Source organism: Esox lucius, chromosome 16 (assembly GCF_011004845.1).
Source record: "Esox lucius isolate fEsoLuc1 chromosome 16, fEsoLuc1.pri, whole genome shotgun sequence".
NCBI lineage: Eukaryota > Metazoa > Chordata > Actinopteri > Esociformes > Esocidae > Esox > Esox lucius.
The window spans coordinates 10,657,159-10,682,533 of NC_047584.1; the positions used below are offsets into that span (position 1 = coordinate 10,657,159).

At 39.4% G+C, this 25,375-nt stretch overlaps 1 protein-coding gene across 1 annotated transcript; it reads right to left on the minus strand.

The window, feature by feature from the left end:
• Positions 1-2,156: 2,156 nt before the first annotated feature.
• Positions 2,157-24,410, minus strand: LOC105024679 (ras-related protein Ral-B). Its single transcript, XM_010894759.5, has 5 exons — positions 24,273-24,410; positions 7,298-7,490; positions 6,949-7,157; positions 5,019-5,196; positions 2,157-4,838 (listed from the first exon to the last, which is right to left on the minus strand). The coding sequence occupies exons 2-5, from the start codon at positions 7,409-7,411 to the stop codon at positions 4,713-4,715; spliced, it is 627 nt and encodes a 208-aa protein (XP_010893061.1). The 5' UTR covers positions 7,412-7,490; positions 24,273-24,410; the 3' UTR covers positions 2,157-4,712.
• Between the last annotated feature and the right edge of the window lie 965 nt (positions 24,411-25,375).

The window sequence follows — 25,375 nt, forward strand, 5'->3', positions numbered from 1 at the left end:
CTGATCCAGTAATCCAGTAATCAGTTGTAGTTTTTTTTTTACCATGTTTTCCATAACGAATCTTCTTTGTGATGTAAAACCATACCTTGGTCAATTAACCTTCTATTGTTTCCTACTGACAAAAGGAAGGCGGTGTCCTGCCTACCACTCACTGTAGAATGAAAACATCAATTATTTGTATTTTTTTTACTGCAGAACTATTAATGACATTCATTTAACATGATCATATTGTCTGGGCAGTGCTCCAGATGTTGTTTCCCCCTGCGAGGATCCATAAGGTTGATTCATTTGTCAGAGTAGTTATTGTTTTGTGAGAACATTTAATGTTAACTTCTCCCCTGACATCTTAAAGGTAGAATAGTTAAGCCCCTCTGCATGACTTCCTTCCTCTCTCTCACCTGAAAATGGTAGAGACTATTCTACCTCTTTGGAAATGGTACTGCGTGTTGATATCTTGATATGGGTATAACGAATTTGTGCGATGAAACGAGACTGAAGTGGATTTACATTTAAGGTGATGGGATTGGTCTAAATTAGTTTGTAAACTTATTTAGTTGAATACAGAGGCCAGTTGCCTATCGCTTTCCCATGGAAAAGAAGTAAATTTAGTTAAGACAAAGCGAGTAAGAAGGTTGTCTTTGATAGGGAGTATTCATGTGGATAGAAACACGCATTCAACGTGAAACAAATTGTGAAAGTGAATTTAATTCATAGGCTAAAGGGGCCATTTGAAAGCAAATGGAAATTATAGGCTACAGAGCTATTTATGGAGTCAAACTTTAATTGAATTTTGTTCGTATGATTGAAGGTATTCACTCCATTGATTGCAAAGTGAAATGATTCACATGATAAATTGCTATTTCAAGAGAACAGGCACCTCAAAGTATCACAAGGTTGAACAACTCAGTATTGGCAGTAACGAGTTGTCACGTGGACTGAGGTCCAAATTGTTTTAATAAGTGCACAGCTGTACAAGACTGTCTGGGTCATAATCACCTATTCCAGAGTTTGTCCACAGTAGGTCAGAGTTTGAGTAAATGGACCGTAGACAGTAGGCCATCTACCACAGTGTTCTACTGTTGCCCAGTTGCGATCGGCCTGAGCCTGATTACTTCTGGAATCATCATCAAACTATTGGTTTATATGCTGGATAATCTGTCCTCTAAGAAGATTTCTCTCGTAGTTCTCTTCCGTAGAAGAGGCTGCACACCCACGATGCCCCTCCTTTTCCGAACTCCTTTCCATCCTGCAGAAATATGAGCTGTAGGCTACTCTATAAAAATAAAAAAGATAAGGGAGTGTACTTGATTTATAATGAGGGATACCTGGAGAGAGTTGGATCTGTCTGAATTGAAAATGGATGGTCCTCAAATATACTTTCAGGTGACCCTCCCTGAACCCTTGAAAATTAATTAATTTGTAAATCAGGAGGTGCTGGAAACGAAAGTGAATTGCGGGTATTTTTACAATAAACCTCTACATGCATCGAATTTGCATAGAGGTGTAGAGCAAAGTTGAGCATTCTGAAGCTGCACACATTTTTCTTTTGTTCATGGGGTGTCAAGGTTACAGAATTCTGTACTGTATATTGTCAGCAGAAAAATGTACGTTAACATTTTTCACAGTAAATATTATGAACAACAGGAGACCAAAAATGTAACCCTTTGGTATCCCCTTATGCACTTCTAGAAATCCAGATTTAACCTTCAGGCACAATATAGTTCTATCACAAAGGTCGTCCTGAAACCATTTGCAGGCATAAGCGCCTATGCCTAATGACATCAACTTGCTAATTAAAAGGGAATTAATTAACTGGGTCAAACTTGACAGGCAGCATGAGTCAGTTACTATCCACAGCTCCGGCAATATCAATTACCGCTGGTGTGGTTGCAGGTGGTGTTTTATTCCAGCCTTAACCCTGATTAATGCATATTTAAAATCACATTTTCAGTGAGCAGAATCGCTAGTGGGGAAAACAGGGGAGGTGCCCAGCGTGAGGCAGCTTGGCGGGCATCTATCATTTCCTGTTACTCCACTAAGTCACCTGGGTCTAGGTTGCAGGCGGTTGGATTGACCATTCTAACGGGTTCAATTATTCACCACTGACCTGAATGACATGTATACTTTGCTAAAAAAAAAAAAAAAAGGCCACCAAGTTTACAAAGAAAAAAAGCATTTATTTGGCGAGAAGTCTTTTTTTGTTTGTTTTCAGTAAACACAGTGAAAAAACTAGCAACATTAGACTAGCTGTAAAAAAAAAAGGGACACACATTAGAAAAAAGTGAAATGGTTAGGGAAGTGGTTGGAAATAGGACTGTACTGTTGTAGGATGGAACAGAAAAAGCAAACAAGCTCAGTATCCCTCTATAAATTGACATACATATTTAGCAAACATTTATATATTTAAAAGAGTGATTAGTTGGAAGACCTGCTTGACCCAAAATCTTTTTGGTACCTCAGATTGTTTCGTCAGTTCTCACATTAAAATGTTATTGGAGAGAAGGATGTTTTAAATGCTCTTGACGTTTGTATTTTTATTCAAATAAAATTATGTTGTTGGCCAATTTCATCCCTTTTTAGACATATACCTGACCGTGCATGGTAAAGACAGCATATTGGTGCCATTATACTCGTTATAATTTACATGTATGAATTCACAACAGATCTTAAACATTGAAGTTAGCCTTTACACTGTCGTAGCATTTCTTGTACACATGGGTATGGGGTGAGCAAATGTATACTGTACATGGAAATCATTTGTCAGTTTTCTTTCTTCAGATATGGCACATGCAGATGTTCCATGTGATATATAAAGACTTGTACACATCAAATGTAAAACCGAGTTCATGTTGTGCCCAATGTCATTCTTTTCAAGACCTTCCACAACAGAGAGGAAACACAAGGCCCTGTAGCGGTTTAATTCTCCATTGTGAAACTGACCCAGGATACATTTTCAACTTGAGGAAAAAGTAAAAAATCTTTGACTATTTTCCAAAAACATATTTCTGCTGTCTCAAATGTAAAGGCTCTCCTCCATGCACTACAGACTATGCCATTGTCCAAGCAGTAGTGGGACCGGATTGTGTGAAAAGAATGTTCATCATAATGAAATACTGTTTATGTGAATGAGGCATAAGCAACAGTTACAAATTATGCCACAGCAGATCATTTCCTAGAAATTCATATTTCCATTCACTCCGTGAGTGGTTCTGATAAACTGTCTCCTAACTTCAGAAGAAACAGAATATCCCCCCTGGAAACAATGTCTGAAAATGAAGAAAAACCCGAGAAGGGTACATTTAAAATATTAATGTTGGTAAATAAATAATGTGGGAAATGTATTTCAAAATCTTACAGGACTCCATATTTGAAGGCACACAATTATGAGTATATACACACCAACATGTCTGTTTTGACGCAACAGCCAAATTATGACACTGCATTTATATGACTAATATATATATTTCTTTTTTGTAGAATTTTTTGGTAGAATTTTCAGAACAATCTGAGATACCAAAATATTACTGGGCTATGCTGGCCTGGAATGGCCCAATACCAAGTTATCCTAAATATGGGCACAAACTGCTTTAGCATTTTCTGGCATGGGAAATGTTTCTTTTCTTAAGATATTGGCAACAATGTAGTGCACTTTCTACAAAAACAGTTGAATACAATTCATAAGTACAAATATTAAAAACTCACTGCTGAAGATGACTGGCTGAGTTAATGGCAACAAACTGACCCCTATCTCTAACTGACAAATTGATGTTCAATTTCAGTTATTTTGCCAGGACAGGTCAGCAGGGGGCCACAGCAAAGGGACTTCTGATTAGTAAACTATTACAACTTCACACCTCAACATCCATTACTTAGACTAGGGCCAGGAGTTTTTCCTGACCATTTAAACTGACCCAGGGAAACTCTTGGCCTTAATAATATCAAATGTGCTTTGAATCATAAGGCAATGAGCCTTCTTGATTGACAATTGCTTTATCATATACAGGAAACATTGACAAGTCCTAGCCCACCAACTGTTTCTAACTAGCCAATATTCGTTTTTGTTCATTAACAAACAGAGCTTAGTGTTGATGTCCATTCTTACATAGACATACAGTAAAAAGCATAGAATATGTATTTTGCTACATTTCTGTTCTTGAAGAGAATAAAATCCCCATTCTTGAAAATAAATGGTATGATCACAAAGGATAGATCTACTGAAAAACAGAACAGGATCAAAGCAGACTGAAGTTAGTGTTGGAGGTGGCTTGGTCAATGAATTGTCATTATCAGGGGGTGGTCAAAGGTTACATTCCAGTCAGAGTTGTAGAAGACTGGTCATAATGTAATAAAAATAAATGGTCAGGATATTTATCCAACCTGAAGTTTTAGATGCAAGAACAGTGGAGGGGAATGTGGTAAACAAGTGAGTTCAGGTCAATTTAATTTCACTTTAAGAAGCTAAGTGAAATGCCAAATATCAATTACCTACAGAAACAAGTAAAATTGCAATTGGAATTTTAGTTTACTCCCAGAATTTAAAGGCTTGAAATGGAACGGACCCCAAAACTGCTAAACAATACTACTACAAAAAGAGAAAAAAAAATTTACAGACATCTTCTGATTCAACGCAAGGATGACTGTTTTGAACATATTCAGGTTGGTTCCTGGGCATAACAATAGATTGTGTCGTGTGGTAAAGGTCCGTTTTGGGCTCAGAGTAAACAGCATCGCTCTTTGAAACTCTTCTTGTTCTTATTCTTGTTCTTCCCCTTTCCATTTTTGTCCTTGTTTTCTGACATTTTTTTGCCTCGCACCTCCCGCATCAAGTCAAAGAATACCTTAAGAATTAAAAAGAGATATTACCACACACATTTACCAGAAAGAAAGAGACAATTATTAAGTGTAGTCCACTATTTCGGTATAACCTTGAAAATAGCATGAAGAAGAGGCATACAGAAGAGGCATGTAGAATTCTCTGCGACATGAAATGAGACACACTAAGTCCTAAGGTACGGTACCTTATCAACGTTCGCTCGTGTTTTGGCTGATGTCTCGACGTACTGCACCCCCCACTCTTCTGCCTTGGCTCGGGCCTCGTCTACAGACACCTGTCTGCGGTCTTCCAAGTCAGACTTGTTCCCCACCACCAGCAGAGGAATCTTATCCTCCTCTGCCTTCACCCGTAGGATCTGCTCCCTAAAACACACACACACATCACACATTGACTGCAGACTTATTTGGATCCAGATACGAGCATTACGGTCAGGTGCAAAACAGGGGAAAGGGAATTCAGGTTCATAGCCCTACAATGAAGACATTGACGAGTAAATAAAATATGACACTCAAATAATTAAGGGATCACGTAGTCATCAAAGTATAACACTAAGTCAATTAAACTTCTGGGATATCAATCAGTCCAGTCAGGAATCATAAGCGATCGTAAATCAGTGTCACCTGTTTTGGTGCAAATGGAAGTGACAACAGCTGCACTGGAGGGGCAAAAGCAAGACAACCCCTCTGGTGGCCACAGACAATTGCTCTCTCCTCATCCTTCCTGACTGTTTCTTCTCTAGTTTTGTCACTACTGGTAGCATGAGGCGGTACCTGCAGCCCATTCAGGTTGCACAGGTAGTCCAGCTCCTCCAGGATGGCACATCCATACGTGCCGTCGCAAGAAGGTTTGCTGGGTCTCCCAGTACCGTCTCAAGAGCATGGAGGAGATACCAGGAGATTGGCCGTTACACGAGGAGACCTGGACAGGGCCATAGAAGGGCATCAACCCAGCAACAGGACAAGTATCAGCTCCTTTGTGTAAGGAGAAACAGTGGGAGCACTGCCAGAGCCCTACAAAATGACCTCCAGCAGGCTACTGGTGTGCATGTTTCTGACCAAACTGTCAGAAACAGACTCCATGAGTGTGGCATGAGGGCCTAACTTCCTCTAGTGAATCCTGTGCTCACAGCCCAGCACCGTGTAGCTTAATTCGCATTCACCAGAGAATGCCAGAATTGGCAGGTCTGACACTGGCGGCCCGTTCTCTTGATGATAGCAGGTTCACACTGAGCACATGTGACAGATGTGAAAGAGTCTGGAGATGCCATGGTGAACGTTATGATGCCTGCAAAACCACCCAACTTGACCGGTTTGGTGGTGGGTCAGTGATGGTCTGGGGAGGCATATCCTTGGAGAGTCGCACAGACCTAATCTAATCCTCAGACACTTCGTCAGACCTTATGATGGTGCAGTGGGTCCTGGGTTCCTCCTGGTGCAGGACAATACCCAGCCTCATGTGGCCAGAGTGTGTAGGCAGTCCCTGGATGACGAAGGCATTGATGTCATTCCTGGCCCTCACGTTCCCCAGACCTGAATCCAATTAAGAACCTCTGGGATATTAAGTATTGGTGCATCCAATGCCGCCAAGTAGCGCCACAGACTCTCCAGGAGTTCACTGATGCCCTGTTCCAGGTCTGGGAGCAGATCCCCCAGGACACCATCTGCTGTCTCATCAGGAGCATGCCCAGATGTTGTCAGGAGTGCATACAGGCACATGGGGGCCATACATACTACCGAGTGACATTATGAGGTGCCGTGATGAAATTCACGCAAATTGGAACAGCCTGTGATTTCAATTATTTACTTAGATTTTCAGTGTTAGTTTGAATCCAGCCCTCAATCAGTTGGTGATTTTGGTGGTGAGTTTCCATTGATCGTTGTTACGTCATTTTGTTCTCAATGAATTACACAATGTACAGTAAAGATTTTGATCTTTAATATATTTCGTTCATCAAGACCCAATGTGTGATTTAGGTGTTCCCTTTTTTTTGAGCAGTGTATTTTAAGTGTAGGCCTGCTCTACGGAAGATGCACACATAAATCTGAGCTTCTGAGTCTTCTATCATTAATATCACAGTTTCCAGACTGATTCATAAAATTCTGACTGGCACCAACCTGAACTCTGCAGTAGCTGTGAAGGACTCATGTTCTGTAATGGAAAAGACTAACAGGAAGCCTTCTCCGCTCCTGAAGTAGTTGTCTCTGATGGCAGCATAGTCTTCCTGTCCAGCCGTGTCCAGGATATCAATCTGGACCTCCTCTCCGTCCAGCACCACCTTCTTTCTGTAGCTGTCTGCCTTGGTGGGCTCGTAGTCCTCCACAAACTGAAGTGATGACAGAGAGCAAAGGACACTCACAGGGTTAGTCTATCAGCCACTTTATCACAAAATGTGGTATGGGAATATAGGCTGGGAGGCATCGTCAAGAAAATTAGGTTAGCATTTCTAAATGTGTGTGTTCTTACCTCATCATACATAAACTGCAGTGTCAGGGCAGACTTCCCCACTCCACCACTCCCCACCATGATGACCTTGTGAAGGGCCAGAGAACTCTGGTTCTTACTCTTACTGGCAGCCATCGTCGGTCTCTGTCCCTTTCACGCACACACACACACACACACACACACACCACAATACCCAAACACTCACTGACACCACCTGTACAGACAGAAAGTACAACAGTCAGCCAGTGAACACACACAGCTAACAATAGCAACTGCCCCACACATAGTAGGCTCACGATGCACAGTCACATCTTATCACCTACTCAAACCCACAGTATGGGTAACTTTTCTCACCTTACAAGTGGTCTAACAAAGCTTGTCAAACCAAACCAGCCTAGGGTGCAGTCTAGCCCAATCCTCACACTGCTTAAAAGTCTGGTCAGGAATTTCTCAGCAGACTTTAACAGCTAGCTTGAATGGGTTCAACATTCAGTATAAAGGGCAATACCAGCCATTAAATGTAATGAACCGTAATGCCTACATTAAGCTTAGGGTGGCATTTTGAACAATATTATCCCCATTTTAAGTGCAACCTAAAAGGATTCATAGTAAGTCACATTCAGGGAAATAGATCCACATGCACAGAAAACTATACCAATGCTTTTAGTTTGACTAGTTTACTAGGTGAAATTATAATATTATTTGGCCAATTTCACATCCCTTGACAAAGATGATGAAGAAATGATAATCTGCCAAATATATAAAAGTAATTGTGTTCGAACTTCATTGAGAAAAATTTTAGAAAATCTTGCAGTGGGGTGGGGGATGGGGGCTTTGTCATTGCTAATTTGGATAAAACCTAAATTTGACAGGTGATCTTTGCTACTTCAAATAATAACAATAATGCTACTACTACTAATAATAATAGCAAAAACATAACATTTAGTAATTCCGTTTTTTATATCAGATACAGGAGTAGACATTTTGTAAGGTCAATTAAAATGCAGAGGGGCAGCTTGGTTTCTGTAACAGGGCTGAAGTCAGACATTCCCATTTAACAGAGGAGCAACAGAAATCAATGTTTAATACTTTTAGAACAGAGGAAAGAAACATGCAAAGTAACTGTAAGGGAAGAGCACCAACCCAGTCTGGAAAACCTGCTTTTCAAGCCTCTACATGTCACCTAAACCACTAATAACTAAAACCCTTTAACCTGTTTCTCTTTCCCTCATAGGATTTCTGAATAGCTTTTCCAGCTTCAACTCAGCATAAATACACACAAACTCACACACTAGACTGCTATTTTATGTTATAAAATCTGAAAACTTGGTAATGTTCCTTAAGAAAGTTAATTATGCTTTAATGGTAATTGTTAATAAAAAAAGATCCAATTGATTTCTAACATGTACATGCATTGCTATCAAAGGTATTGATGTGTATCAATATGTTCCTCACAAGCATAGGTTGTGAGCTCTGCAATCAATGAGCCCACTTCGACAGGGTGAACAGTAAACAACTGTCTGTGTGTCCAATATATTGAATCTATTGAAATAAATGATAGGTAGCACATTCTGTGGAGATACGTCATGTGCATCTTAGCCAGTCTTCACACAGGCCAATGGAAAACCTTCACAAATGGTCAAAAGTAGCCATATAGGAAAACCAAACCAAGTTCTAAACAAATGTAATACCGTCTATAGACTACAGTATATTGATCGACAATGTAGGAAACTCAAGTGCTATATACCTCAAGCTGATGACCTAATGGAATGTCAGTTGACCCTGGATGTGCCTGACCAGGAAAAAGTGGTTTGCCCATATAACTTCCTGTCTTTGTTTTCAGTAGCCATGGTGACAGGTGGAAGCCCAGAGCGAACAGGAAGGATAATGGGGGTGGCAGCAACCTGGCCCTGCTGACTGACTGCTGAGCTAAGCACTTTTATAGAGGAGGTAATGTGCAACCGACTTCCATAATGCGCACAATGAGATATATCAAGAGAAGCAGAACAACTAAAGATGTTATCGCGAGTGTACCAAAATACTTGTGTAGGCTCCAAAACTATTCTGTCAGTTAAATTTAGTAGTAGAACGACTGAAAGGCCGTGAACCAATAGATTGGTCAAAACCAGGGGAGGACATTTTCTATAGGAATAATTATTTTTTAAAAGACTAGAAAATAAACAATAAAAATTAATGAGATTAACGTATTTCCCGAAACATGAAATGTCAAAATTATATTGCCAGCCTTGTTTTAAGTAATGTGTGTTCCCCCCTTGCCAGAAAAACAGAACAGAGCTTTTCCCTTGAATTCCCTGTGAGAGTGGTGGTTGACACGTGGATTTATTTGTTTGAATTAAGAATCATTAGTGGTTTCTAATAATGTTGACACCTATCTATTTGAAAAATAAATATACTAATACCTCTAAAAGGTTGTCTGAGATATGTAATTAGTATTAAAGAATACAGTTTGCTCTTACTTGTCTGTATAAAATATAGCTTATTAACTGTGTTGTTTTATTCTACAGATTTTTTTCTCACTGTTATCATAGTTGTCAATCATTTTGGGGTTGACTGTACATTTTTTCATTCATTTTACTTCTCACACACAGGAGAGTTTACTGCAGGTGTAGTGAAACGCCAGTGCCTTGCCTCCTAAGCTTTGCTTTTAGTTAAATAAATAAACTAAATTAAATAACATGTCAAAATAAAATCAACATGATTATAATAATTACACATTTACAAATGTCAAAAATATATAAAAAGTACAGGATAAGAAAATTCTAAATAACTAGTCTTCTACATGATGTATATTCTACATGGTAAAGAAGCATTGACTATGTGTACAGTATGCATGTAATTGAATGTGTGTGTCAGTGAGGAGGGACAGTGTGTACATGGTGAGTGTGCTTATAGAAGTTGGGGCGTGAATTTGTGTAGTAGTGTGCAAAAGGGCAGTATATTACTCTGATATATCCCTCATTCTTCTTAATTTTAAATGTGTAAAGTACAGTAAACTAAATAACAGTACTATTACTATTACTGAAACATAATGTAATCGTCATAGGTTCTTTGAAAACAATAAATCTTGTGAATGAGACAAGAAGGCCAACTGAGAATGTGTCAGGCATGCAATCTTCCTTCATCACATCTAACTTCAGGGCCAATCAGGGAAAGTTTCCACTAAGGTTAAATGGAGTGCATTTCCCAGGCCCTAGCAAAAATGACCTATATATACACAGCGTAGTACAGGGTGGTAAAACTTTGACTACACTGGGCTATACTATTCCTATCTACTCGCCTTGTTGGTCTGAGTAGCTGAAATGACTCGAGTGTACAGCCAGACTGCAGGAATTCAGTAAGATTCCCCAGACGATATACTGAGTGCAAGAAGGAGCCCAAGACAACACTGAATCCGAAAGGTACATTCAGGCACAGGGCCAGACAGCCACCGCTCTTCACTGTCTTCCAACTTCACACATCACACTCAAGGAGACCTTTCATAACGTTCCAAAGAATGTTGCATCATGGTCTCAAGGCGACACATTTTTATTTCACTATAGTCCTCAGGACATAAGTTATGTGATGGTCCCAAGCTAAGGTTCTCTGGTGAACCTTATAGTAGTTCCCAGGAATTTCCCATCCTTTACTAAGGACCATGTCAAGATTATGTCACAACCTTTTTAAGATGTTCTCAAGACATTAATGTCTAGGCCTACACCGTATAGTGGTCCCAGAGGAACATATTCTGAGAGGCCTTTTCCTGCTGCAAGTTACCAAGATGTAATGAGACTCATGTAAGGAACTTTTAGGACGTTCAAGACTTTCATTTTACAATGTCATCAGGACGTAGTTCTTACAGAAGTTCCTGAGGATGTTTTTAGAACATGCTCCCTAGGTCCTAAAACGTCTTAATTGTCTGGGAATAACTAGGAGCTAAACAAAACATATATGGAATTGTGAAAAAATCATCCAGAGAACATCTAAATGTTTCTGACGTCCCGTGTTTGTAATATTTCCCCCTACGCCATCTTCCACTTCCACTATCCCTGATAACACAGCCCATAACTACACTCTTGAATAGTGATGGAGTAGTCCGTCAAATCCGTGTGATGTCATGATCAATTCATCTGATCAATTGATCGACAAGAGATAAACCAACATGCTGCGGCACACAGGATTTAGTCATGTCGGTTGACGACACATTTCACAGAAGAGAATAAATCAATCAAGTCTGTCACAGCCACGTTTTTAATCAAGCAGAGTGAATAAACCAAATATCCACGCCTAGCCATATCCTAAGAAACCGGTTTCTGAAGGCTTATTAATTACAGTCTATTACCTGCATACAGACCTCAGTCAGGATTATTTTGCACGTGTACTTTATTGTACAATACTAAATGCTTATCAACAGACGAGAGGTGCTTGGCTATAAAGTGACATCACACTCTCTTCAGAAAAGAAGAGGTAAGGGGAGGGCTGAGGACTATCAAGGGACACATCAGGAGAAGCAGATCACAGGACTGCCGCATGAGAAATGCCAGGTGAGATAAAGTCGGCGTGTGGTCAGGTGACAGGTGTCGTCGTCAGGTGACAGGCGTCGTGGTGTCCCCAGGTGACTGCTCTTGTGACATAAAGCGCAGCCTAGCATCTACCGCTAAAGCTACTGCTAAACAATGAGTGGAATTATGGATTTGTGAAGCCAGAGTAAGGTCAACAACAATGAGGTACAAAACAGACAGTATACTGACAGTACACAAATGACATTTGTGACTCATCAATGGCACACTGACTGAAAAGATTTCTGTAGACTACTGGAAAACCAACTGACTGTATTTAATGTAACTTGACTCACCATTAGTTAGTCATTTGGATACTCATACAATATCCTTTCACGATGATAAAAAATAGTTTTGATAGTATAACAGCATTTTCAGTACATGAACCATAACAAAACAGCCCTAACATCAGCTTGAGTAAAGTGTTTTGAATGTGTCCAGCTAGATTCAAGTGAGAAAACAGACAGAAATACTGGTAATGGTAGATAAGGATAGAGAATGTATGAGTGAAAGAATTAAGGAGAAATGTGAGACAGGGCAATGAATCTACAGGAACCAGATGACTCTGCATGCCTTCACCTCAGAGGCCAGTTGTAGACTTCCTGGAAAATGTAATGGGGAAAACAGGAGGATTGTAGGCCCAGAAAACCTTCCCCAGGCAGGCCTCCCTTTCCTTTTCTTACACCATGACCCCTGCCAAGCTATAGTATGCACTTCCTCTGGGTAAGCTCACTTTTCACTTCTCTCAAAAACAGTATCAGGACTAGCCATCACCTGTTCAGTAATTTCTGCACTTAAAAGTACAGAACTGTCCACCATGATAACTCACTATTATAGGAGACATTTAAAGAGAGACAGCTTATGACCTCTCTGTCTGATATTAACACATCACATTTGATGTTCTGGAAGTTCACTTCTTGTCTCTCTATAGTCTGGTATAACGCTTACGGAAACTATTTTACAATCATTTTATGTATTTGTTTTATTTATTCGTACCCTCTTACTTTTTTCTCTACATTGTTGTAAAATGGTCCATAAGTAAGCTGTTAGTGTACCTGTTGTTTATGAAGCATGTGACATATACAATGTGATAAATGGTAAACTGATGGTAGCCTAAGTCAAATAAATTGAAGGCAGGTATTTGGGAGAAAACAGTTTCCACTGTAACCTAAGCAGCACCCTTCAGAGAGCGACAGGGATCTCATGGGAATACTCTCTGACTCCAGTCCAATTATATATTTTTTATCCAAAAGTGTACAATTCTTCAGTTCCATGGCTGCTTCGCGTGGCGCTGGGTGCCCTCTCCCACTCTGGCACTCCACCTCGCTGGCTTACAAACTTCCGGCAGGAGATGATGGTACAGCAGCCCACTCCATAGACACACCTGCTCCTCATCACCAATTATGTTCTCAATTTCTCAATTTTCAACTTTCTTGTTTATCACCTGCACCTCAAAGGTTATGGTGTCCAGTCCGTGAAGACCGTGTGGTGCTGTATTCGCACAAGTAAAGATAAAGAATCAGAAACGTTCTTCGTGTCGGAGTCGTTTTGTTGTTTTCATTTTTGCCTCTCCTTTACGCACTCGCAACCCTGGCACCTCACAACTTCCCTTCACTGATTTACTGATAGTAGAACACCATTTCTGATTGTGTCTAATTGTGTGTAATTGTGATAGTAAAAATACATGTTTTTATATCATGGATTATATTACCCAAAATTATCATAAAAGGTGGGGTAAATATGTTTCCATTTTATTGTTTAAAAGGATACTGTTAAAAACAAGCTTTTCAGGTACCTTCTACTCAGCAGCAGCTCTGGGTGTTATGCTCCAATAAAGAGCAAGCAACAAAATCACTCTGTCATGGTGATCATGGCGATACCACAGGGCTAGAACAAGTGAGATTGGAAATATGAAGATTGTTGAAACAAATTGACAAGGAACACAGGGCTGTTTTAGGGAACAGTACCACTGACTGTAGGTACTGATAGACTTGGGCATGGGTCAGGTAAAAAATGTTTTTGCTATGGGGCTTTTTGCTAATGCATAATCATTAGTTAGACAGACTATCCAGGAGGATCATGTTTAGTATTGGACATTGGTTTCTAAACCTATTATAAGAAATACTACAGTAACGTATCCCTTTGTTGTCATTGCTAGCCACTGCTGAGATGACACCCTGTAGCTAACTAGCAAGACAATCTCTGCAACAAAGTTGGACAAGGAAATGTTAGATTTGTCTTTTAAAAACCTTCATATGATTACAGTTACTTCTAGTTATTCAATATATTCTTATTTCCCCAAACAATGTGTGAATCAAAATCCCTAATTGGCTAGTTATTGTTCTAGATATCGATCTAGTGATATTTCCTTATAAATCTATGTTTTTCTCTGTACAACAGAGTATGTTGTATGTTGCGATTGACATTCCATTGTGGATTTCTGTTGTCATGTGTCATGAGCATGTCATGAGCTAAACCCAAGTTTGGCAGTTGCCAGTATTATTTATTAATGTCTAGCATGTTTACAGAGGGAATAATTAGTAGCTATAAATTGTATTTGAGCAATAACTTATTGCTTAAAGTGACCACAATACATCTCTGTTGATATAAAAATAATATCACAATTTGGCACCATTTGATAATACATAGCCAATCAGGTTCCTCCTCTGGATTTAAATCTAAAGCATGCAAACTTTTTTTAAAGATCATGTTTGAAACATTCTGTGAGATTGATTCAGTTATGTAAATTACAGATTATGCAGCAAATGTGTGGTAAGGCAGCTCCCCAGTCTGAGCTTTCAGACACCCAACAATGCATACTAACCATCCCTAGCAGAGGAAAACAGAGGACTCTTTGACTAATGGGGCAGCAGAGAGCTAAACGTTGCCTTTGTTTCAAGGTTGACCCGACTGCCCTGGATGCTTAGAAGTACCTTCACTCTCCTGAATTCTTAACACCCCTAATTCCCTACCTTCATAAATGCACTTGTAGATGGCCCTCCCCTAGAATTTAAATTGAGAGAATATATAATATGCGCTCACATCTGTTTTTAGTTCTACAAGGAGCATGTACTATAAGTACAGGTGCAATATTCTGGATTTTGTAGAGCAAAAGGTACCACGTGTAATATTGTGATAATATCAGGCAGGAGTATTCCTTAGGTACAAGGACGGAATACTCTTACATTTTTCAAAGACACAAGTAGTAACATCATTACTGAGTCACAGGCAGGCATATACAGACAGTCTAACACACACAGCCACAAGGCCTTATCCTTGTAAAAATATAAAAAGCCATAGGTGTATAAACTGAGCTTAAAGCAATGATGCCTTGCATATTGTCAGTAACATTCCAGAACTACAACGTTTACTAAATTAGTGTTGCAGGATGCACAATAGTGCACGGATGGGAAGTTAGCCATTTTGTAAGTATTGTTGTGAATGGTTGACTCAAACTTGCATACAAATAAGTATATGCTTAACGTGTCACACAATGTCTAAAAACGGTGACAAAAATAAAAAGTATGCTTATATATGGTACAACAACAGGAATGTGAGGAACTGTTATTGAAATGTAGTCTAAAAGCCAGTGGTTCTTTGAAAACATTTTGGCAAAATGATCTAGACCTCCAAGGGAGGCATGACAGTAACAAGACTAGGCCTATCTCTACAGAGCATACAGTCAAGAACAAGCTGAAGACAGAGGTAGGCCTAGACTATGGGACTACGTAACACGGTGTTAGGACAGTAGAGATAAGAAAGAGACAACAATTTCCTTTGCAACAAGTGTCTGGACTGATCTACTTCAGAGTAGAACACCTTTCTAGAAAAATGAATAGCTAGTTTCTTTCTAGTCTGTACGTGTACTAGTTGTAAGTCAAAGTATAGAGTTGTTACAAACTAATGTTACTTCCTTTTACAACTTTACAATTACTCTTAAAATAAAAACATGTTGTCCCCAACGATTGATGCACTACCGCCCTGAGCCATTTGACAAGACACGTTATTCAAGTTCAGTCAAAATCATGGTACTGGTCTATGAGCTATTGTATGAGTTTTCAAAACTCACATCCCTGAGCATGTGTGCAAAAGTGCATTGCTCTTAGTCAAACAGAGATAAACGTGAACATTACAACAACACCATGTGGTTAAAAAGAATGTCCTACGCTACATCTTGAGACAATTCTATAATCTACAGTGGATATAAAAAGTCTACACACCCCTGTTAAAATGGCAGGTTCTTGTGATGAAAATCACAAAGATAAATCAACTTTTCCCACCTTCAATGTGACCTATAATGTGAACAATTCAATTGAAAAACAAACTGAAATCTTTGAGGGGGAAAAATGTTAAATGTATCATAATTCCCTCCACCCTGACAAAGGCCCCAGTTCCAGCTGAAGAAAAACAGCCACAAAGCATGATGCTGCCACCAACCATGCTTCACTGTGGGTATGGTGTTCTTTGGGTGATGTGCAGTGATGTGCAGTGCCGTTTTTGCACCAAACATAGCTTTTGGTATTTTGGTTTCATCAGACCATAACACATTTTCCCACGTGCGTTTGTTTTTGCAAACTTCAGCCGGGCTTGGAAAAGGTTTCCATCTTGCCACCCTACTCCATAGCCCATTCATATGAAGAAGATTTCACTTTGTTTTTCAATTGAATTGTTCACATTAAAAGTGGAAAAAGTTCTGACATGATTTATCTTTGTCTCATACATCACAAAAACCTGCCATTTTAACATGGGTGTGTAGAATTTTTATATCCACTGTAGGCTTAACATCATGACTGGCTCAGGGGGACAAACCACCTTCCAGAGTGTGCTGGAACATGCAGTTAAATACATTTTAAATTAGGGATGCACGGATGCCAGCGGTAAAAATCACAGTTTTGTTCACACGTGGTGCTTTTCAATGTTAGTTTGAGTTTAAACTGAAATGATTACAGGAAAGTCATATTCTCGGCAGCTAGTGAGGGGCAGCAGGCAGATGCACACAAGTGCTGTTGTCTCCATTACCACAGTAACCTCCTCTCAGGTACAGCTGAACATTTCCAATCTGTGATATTTTGGCTTAGAGTAGACTCAGGTGAGGTCTGTTGTTTTGTAAATTGAACGATATACCACATTACTGGTTAATAGCAATACTTTTATAATTTTTTTGAATCATTACACAGCATATACTATTCATTACAAGTCTTATTTTGGAGAGACAAAATATATAGAAAGATAACTTTTATATGATTGAATTTACAGTACATTGCTGAAATAAAAAGCATCAGAAGCAATTAGTTTTTTCTATTTATGACAGGGTTTCACGGGTACACGGGTACACAGATACACAGGGTACACGGATACACAGAGTACACGGATACACAGATACACAGGGTACAGAGGTACACAGGGTACACTGGTACACGGATACACAGAGTACACGGATACACAGATACACAGATACACGGGTACACGGGTACACAGGGTACACAGGGTACACGGGTACACAGGGTACACAGGGTACACGGATACACAGGGTACACAGGGTACACAGGGTACACGGGTACACAGATACACAGGGTACACGGGTACACAGATACACAGGGTACACGGGTACACAGATACACAGGGTACACAGGGTACACAGATACACAGGGTACACGGGTACACAGATACACAGGGTACACGGGTACACAGATACACAGGGTACACGGGTACACAGATACACAGGGTACACAGATACACAGGGTACACGGATACGCAGATACACAGGGTACACGGGTACACAGATACACAGGGTACACGGATACACAGGGTACACGGATACACAGGGTACACGGATACACAGGGTACACGGATACACTGTACTGAAATTACAAAACATGGGTATAGATGTCGCCACTGGCTGATTGTGTAACATGAATTAATGTTGTATATGAATATTGACTATCATTATCAGCCAATTAATTTTCTTATCTGGGCATCCCAAAATAAAATACAGTACAGGCCAAAAGTTTGGACTTTCATTCAATGTGTTTCCTTTATTTTCATGACTATTTACATTGTAGATTCTCACTGAAGGCATCAAAACTATGAATGAACACATGTGGAATTATGTACTTAACAAAAAAAAATTAAATAACTGAAAACATGTCTTATATTCTAGTTTCTTCAATGTAGCCACCCTTTTCACTAATTACTGCTTTGCACACTCTTGGCATTCTCTTAATGAGCTTCAAGAGGTAGTCACCTGAAATGGTTTTCCAACAGTCTTGAAGGAGTTCCCAGAGATGCTTAGCACTTGTTGGCCCTTTTGCCTTCACTCTGTGGTCCAGCTCACCCCAAACCATCTCGATTGGGTTCAGGTCCGGTGACTGTGGAGGCCAGGTCATCTGGCGCAGCACTCCATCACTCTCCTTCTTGGTCAAATAGCCCTTACACAGCCTGGAGGTGTGTTTGGGGTCATTGTCCTGTTGAAAAATAAATGATGGTCCAACTAAACGCAAACCGGGTGGGATGGCATGTCGCTGGAGGATGCTGTGGTAGCCATGCTGGTTTAGTATGCCTTCAATTTTGAATAAATCCCCAACAGTGTCACCAGCAAAGCACCCCCACACAATCACACCTCCTCCTCAATGTCTCACGGTGGGAACCAGGCATGTAGAATCCATCCGTTCACCTTTTCTGCGTCGCACAAAGACACGACGGTAGGAACCAAAGATCTCAAATTTGGACTCATCAAACCAAAGCACAGATTTCCACTGGTTTAATGTCCATTCCTTGTGTTTCTTGGCCCAAACAAATCTCTGCTGCTTGTTGCCTCTCCTTAGCAGTGGTTTCCTAGCAGCTACTTGACCATGAAGGCCTGATTCGCGCAGTCTCCTCTTAACAGTTGAGGTGTGTCTGCTGCTAGAACTCTGTGTGGCATTCAGCTGGTCTCTAATCTGAGCTGCTGTTAACCTGCAATTTCTGAGGCTGGTGACACGGATGAACTTATCCTCAGCAGCAGAGGTGACTCTTGGTCTTCCTTTCCTGGGGCGGTCCTCATGTGAGCCAGTTTCGTTGTAGCGCTTGATGGTTTTTGCGACTGCACTTGGGGACACATTCAAGGTTTTCGCAATTTTCCAGACTGACTGACCTTAATTTGTTAAAGTAATGATGGCCACTTGTTTCTCTTTACTTAGCTGATTGATCCTTGCCATAATATGAATTCTAACAGTTGTCCAATAGGGCTGTCGGCTGTGTATCAACCTGACTTCTGCACAACACAACTGATGGTCCCAACCCTATTTATAAGGGAAAAAATTCCACTAATTAACCCTGACAAGGCACACCTGTGAAGTGAAAACCATTTCAGGTGACTAACTCATGAAGCTCATTGAGAGAACACAGAGGGTTTGCAGCGCTATCGAAAAGCAAAGGGTGGCTACTTTGAGGAATCTAAAATATAAGACATGTTTTCAGTTATTTCACACTTTTTTGTTAAGTACATAATTCCATGTGTTCATTCATAGTTTTGATGCCTTCAGTGAGAATCTACAATGTAAATAGTCATGAAAATAAAGAAAACGCATTGAATGAGAAGGTGTGTCCAAACTTTTGGCCTGTACTGTATATCCATAGCTTCACTCAGAGAGACAGACATGTAAGGAAGAACAGAGGGGGAAGAGATTTTGTAAAGACATCCCTGCTTCAGCCAGAGAGAAAGAGAAATCTCTAGAAGAATGCAGAGAAAGGAATGAGAAAAATAGGCAAACATAATAATAACTGGCAGATAGATTAATTTATAAGAACTATTTTTCCACACAAGTCTACTTTTTACTTGTTGAAGTCAGCAGACTATGAGTGGTCTGGTCTATGGTTGAAGTTGAGCAGAGCTAGAGGGTTGGAAGAGCTGAGAGGCTGACAGATAGGGGTGAGTTATGTGGGAGGAGACCCTCCCTCAGCCAAACCTCCCCAGAGAAATGCTGCTAGTGGACATGTTTATTGTCCAGAAGTAAAAGAGCCAACACCAAGCAGACCTAGGTTCAAATCCCATTTGAAATCTTTCAAAATACTTCTAGCATCATTTGCATATTAAGTTGTATTCTTTATGCCAAGATGTTTCTGTTATCCACTAAGACAATCCATGAGGTCACAATGGGCAGCCACCTTTTTCTATGTATTTTTCCATGAGAAATAGAACTCTGTCAAATAATAACTCATATAAATAAAATTGCTGTCTTACCCAACCTTCACTGCTAGCTTCATTAAGTATTTTTCTAACTCAGATTGCAATACATTCAAAATACTTTCTATGACAGGCAGCTAGGCTTACTAGAAAAAATGCTAAAAAGTGCATTAGGTTCTCGGGTAAGAAACAGGGATCAGTTAAACATGAAAAAAACACATCTTGTTGGCTCTCCTGCTACACCAGATTATACTTGTCATCGTTTTTCTTTCTACAGGAAGTAACCAGTGGTATTACAATGAATGGAAATATGCAAGCAAAATAACCTATTCCTTGCAAAAGACAGTCACAAAAACATCCAGTGCTCCAGTGAGTACTCTGTGGCTCAGGTGAAGATTTCTTTTTCCAGGCCAGTCCAGTCAAATTCTCAGGACCTTACTGTAGACAGGATGACTACTTCACATGCATGAAATAACAATCGTCCCTCTTAAGTGGAGTATGAACATAAATTGGTGGAATTACATTCGCTATCAACATATCCACACAGTGCTACTGGTCATTAAAGGCTCACTATTACGATGCTCCTTAAGGTTTTGCTATTACGTTGGTCCTTTTGGGAATCAGCCGTAACATATATAAATATTATTTATTTAGTCAATCAGCCATTACAGTCCTCAGCGTAATCAATTCAAAATGAAAAATACCTCATCATGAATAGCATTTACGGTTAATGGTTAAGGTTAACTTAGGGTTAAGGTTAGGCATGACAGTACTGGCCTTAAGGTTAAGAATAATGTTAGGTTTAGGTTATGGTTAGGCATCACAGTACTGGGGTTAGGGTTAGGATGGAGGTTAAGGGTAAGGTTACAAAAACAGAAAACGCCTGTCAATATAACATAATTCAACAACAAAGAACTTGCAACCATTGGACAGTAGGTCTGTTGTGGAAACGTCCACCCACCATCTCCGAACACAACGCCCTAGCAAACAGCCACTCTATTTAACTATTAATATGTTTATAACTGCCCCTGCCGGCTGGTTTCCGATGGTATGCAAGTGTCACCTCCAATGTTGACACCGAAAGTAACTGTGAGTTATTAAGGACCAATAGCACTGGGATGTGTTGTTATTAAACGTCATTGCACTGCGGATATGTTCTTACTGAACGTAAATGCACATTCCAAGACAGTTACATATCAGAGGTATCCCTGTTATGCTGGGTTGAGAAATAAAGCATCCTCAATAAGGGCTTGTTTACAATACACTACATTACCATACGCTACATTACCAGAGACATATCGAATAAGAATCGAGACGCTGGTTTATTTTGTGCTGTAAACTCAGATATCGATAGCTCGTGAGTGCCACCTTCTGAGGTAGCGTGTGTCACATTTTCATTACAGCCCCCCTGGGTGTTTGCAAGGGTGAAGACAATTGTGTCTGAAGTAAAAATTGAGGGTCACAATCCAGCTTGGCACTACTCCAAAATGCCGTTGTAAATCCAAGCGCTATGGAAATTATTATTCCGACCAAGATAACTCTTTCCAGTATTTTATTCTCTCCCTAATGATTTAAACATGCTCTTCGCAGAAAGTCAACACCTAATTTACGTCATTTCTGAGGAGACATATTGATGACAATCATGGATACAGACTAGGGCTGCACGATTTGGATAAAATATTGAATTACGATTATGATTTGCGATTTTCAAACATGGGTGTAAAATGCATAGATAATCTCAATTAAAAATACAGGTCATAATGTGCTATTAAACTGAGAATAAATCAAGTTAAAGTTCATTGTTTTCTATTGTACACTTATTACCAATTTGAAGGTGCAACCTGTGTCAAACTAATTGTTTAACTGCTCATTTAATGCAATGGAGTTTGCAGTGTTATGTGCTATGTTTGTACCGTTGCCATAGCTGGTTAGCAACATTTCTCAACACTTAAGGTATATTTTCTCCCATATTAAGTTTGTTTGTAGGCACCAACATTGAAGCCAAAACTTTTAATAACCATGCTGTTGTGTATGTGGGACAATATCTTGGTGCCACTCTCTAACTTGAAGCAGTTCTTCGCCAGCAGTTGCAATGTTAACTCAAACTAACATTGAAAATCCATCAAGTATTTAAAAAAAAATAGTCCAGGAATTTAAGTAATCTACAAAAATACCTACAGCACCTACAAATACCTACAGCACCCGCAAATACCTACAGCCCCCTAACCCAAACCCGAACCCTAAGCCTAAAAACAATTACAGATGTACGATGCATGCCTGCAGCCTCGGGTGAAGCGCATATCATTCAAAGATTTGGAAATTGCACATGTCAATATCGCAATTTCAATTATATTTCGATTAATTGTGCAGCCCTAATACAGACCATTACGCATTTCTAATCCATCGTGACATTTAGGGGAGAAACAAAAACAGTCTGGCTCTGGGAATCTTTCTGGCTGTATTAAGTCCAACTTGTTGAAAAGCCATGTAAATTAGGGTTAGTCAGACATGTTGCAATAAAACCACATGGTATCTCGCTATCAGACCTGAATTAAGGCCTTTAAAGGCAGAAGAACAATCAGACTGCATCCTTCTTCTTAGTTTAATTCATTACCTACACTAATAAGCACAAAGCACCAAAGCCATTACAACAGCTTTTGTACGATTGTCCAGAATTCACTCAGCAGTTTCACTTAAAAGGTAAATGCTAAGGTTACCTGGCTGCACCACTGAACAGAGGAACAGATAATATGTTAAACATGGGCGGGTCTTGTGCATGCTTTATTTCTCAAGGGACAAACTGAAACTAGGACTTGCACTACCCTGAGGCTCAGAGTACTTCATTTGGTGATGTTACATTGACACACAGCTCACTGTCTTATGTTAACACAATCGCACAGTATCGTTATTAGTCTAGAGGGGTGTGTTTGTGTGTCTGCCTCTTGCCCGCACTGGTGATAAGGGTCCTGTCTGTAATTCTGTTGTCTCATGTGATACAACCAACATGTAAAGGTTCCACCCAACCCTGACAGTAACAAGCAGAAGTAAAATAACAGACCTGCAGCAATGATGACAAAAGCAATAGACTATTCTTGAGTCATAATTCAAAATGTACATGATTTTTGTTTAACCATATTGGATCTTTGTTAATGGTCTACATTGCTGATAGAATACTAATATAACAATAAGTAATGCTCTACACTAGTTTAGGTTATTATGTACTTATTTATGACATCTAAATGTTCTGATGTACAGATGTTAAGGGGAAAGACAGTTTTGCTGACCCTCAGATTTGACTAAAACACATGCATGTGACCTATCCTGGGTGTGTCCAATTCATCAATATGACCAGTTCAAAACCATCTTGGCAGCAAAGTGTTTACTTGCATATGGCAAATAAGGGAAATAGCTGAGAAGAATCCTCTCTAGATAGTGTGGTTATTATTTTTTTGTGCCCACATGACAGTGTTATCTTGTAATTACATATGATAAGGTAAGGTAGCTAAAACATTGTAACTGGTATGTGAAAGACATCAGAGGTGCAACTGACTAAAATCTTCATATAGGCTACTATATACCATAGGTAATCCAATGTTATTGTTTATACAGAAAACATATCAAACATTAGTTTACTGAATAGTATTACTAAAAGGACACTAACAAACAATCAAGACTATTTAGACCACTAAGAAAGTGCAAGATTCGCTGAATGCGTCAATCAACATACATTAGCTACTACGGAGATCATGATATTTTCATCACGTTACTCAAAATAGCTGACTACACCAGAAAAAAAAAAAACATAAGATCGATACAGTAGCTTAACAACCAATGGTAGTATTTAGGCTACGTTACAATAGAAACATTGTAATAACATTGTTAGCCTACAAGTCAATACCATCGAGCCCAACAACCAAACAAGAAATTTTATTTTGACAATCTCCAAAGAACGACTATTATCCTCGTGCCACATCCCAGTTACCGCCCGTGTCGGGGAGTGTACTTCCAATTGGATAAGAACAACTGGTAAAGGCCCTACCACTTCTCAAAATTATTCTGTTATTTTTCAGAGTCTCAAATACGGAAATATCTTCCCAAATAGTCTGCAAATGTAAACATCTGTAAATGCCAGTCGTGGCGAATCTTCTTTCATTCTCTCCCTTCCTTCCTTCTCACAATCAGTGAGAACAGACGTAGCCTACGCCTATTGCTACGAAGAAAAAAGCTAAATTGCAATACACAAAAATGTATCTATGGGATATTAATAAAAACTTACCAAACCCGGATTTCTACGTATCTATCCCCTTTCTTGCTGCTATCTTGATGAGGGCATTAATGCTGCATTCCGAGGCACAGGGCAGCGGAGTTCCACTTTTAACAAACCGTCGGCTGCAACCATAGACTTGGATAGACACCGCTTCATTTAGGCCTTGCCTATCTGTGTACGTGAGACAAAGGGCAGGCAATTAAGACCATCAATAACACCATTCATAATCATAATCAACATTATAATAACTGTAACCATGATAATAGCATAAATGATAGATTTATTTATTTATCTAAGATAACAATATCTTTATTTACAGCGTTTTGCATTCAAAATGTGTTACTTATTACTACTAGCTGACCTGACATTTGTAAAGTTTTATTTCTTTTTGTTTACTTTTTGTGGTGCAATATGTGTAACGTTTTTTCATCTATATATGTCTGAATGTTTAAATAACTGTGCAATCTCTATAAAAGATAGACAAAAATGTGCCCGTGATTTCAGTACTCAAAATGTGCTTATGACATCATGATACATTTCATCCACCGCTTCCCAAAAACACCACATTGCTTACTAGTTATGCATATTTTTTTTTATTTCAATTATATTAGCAAACTACTACCGGTATAATAGGCTACTGTTAAAAAGGTATATTGAATAATTATTGACCGACCATAAAAAATGTTGTTCTTTTTCTAAAGATCGCAGCGCAAAAGATACTGACACACTTCACTAGTTGTATCAATAAAACATATGCTAACTATCAGGCAATATTTGATGTGCAAATCATTAATTAACGTAATTATTCAGAAGCTGTGAAAAGTTTATGACAAATTATGAATTTACGATTCTTGCATATTTAGTAATTGACAAATACGATCAGTGAAAAAATTTATTTTTGAAGATTATGTTGAGCTTATTTCTCAAGAGTAATTCCTGTAGGGGACACCAAAAGTAGTGCTGTAATACTGTTTTAGTTTGCACCATTGGTTTGCTCTCTAATGTAGTTCTGCAAATTCAGCTATTGTGTGTGATCCCTACCAACATAAAAGAAACAGACTGGATTAACCCCACGTTAGCTACATGCATTGACTGCCTTTCAGATTGTTAAC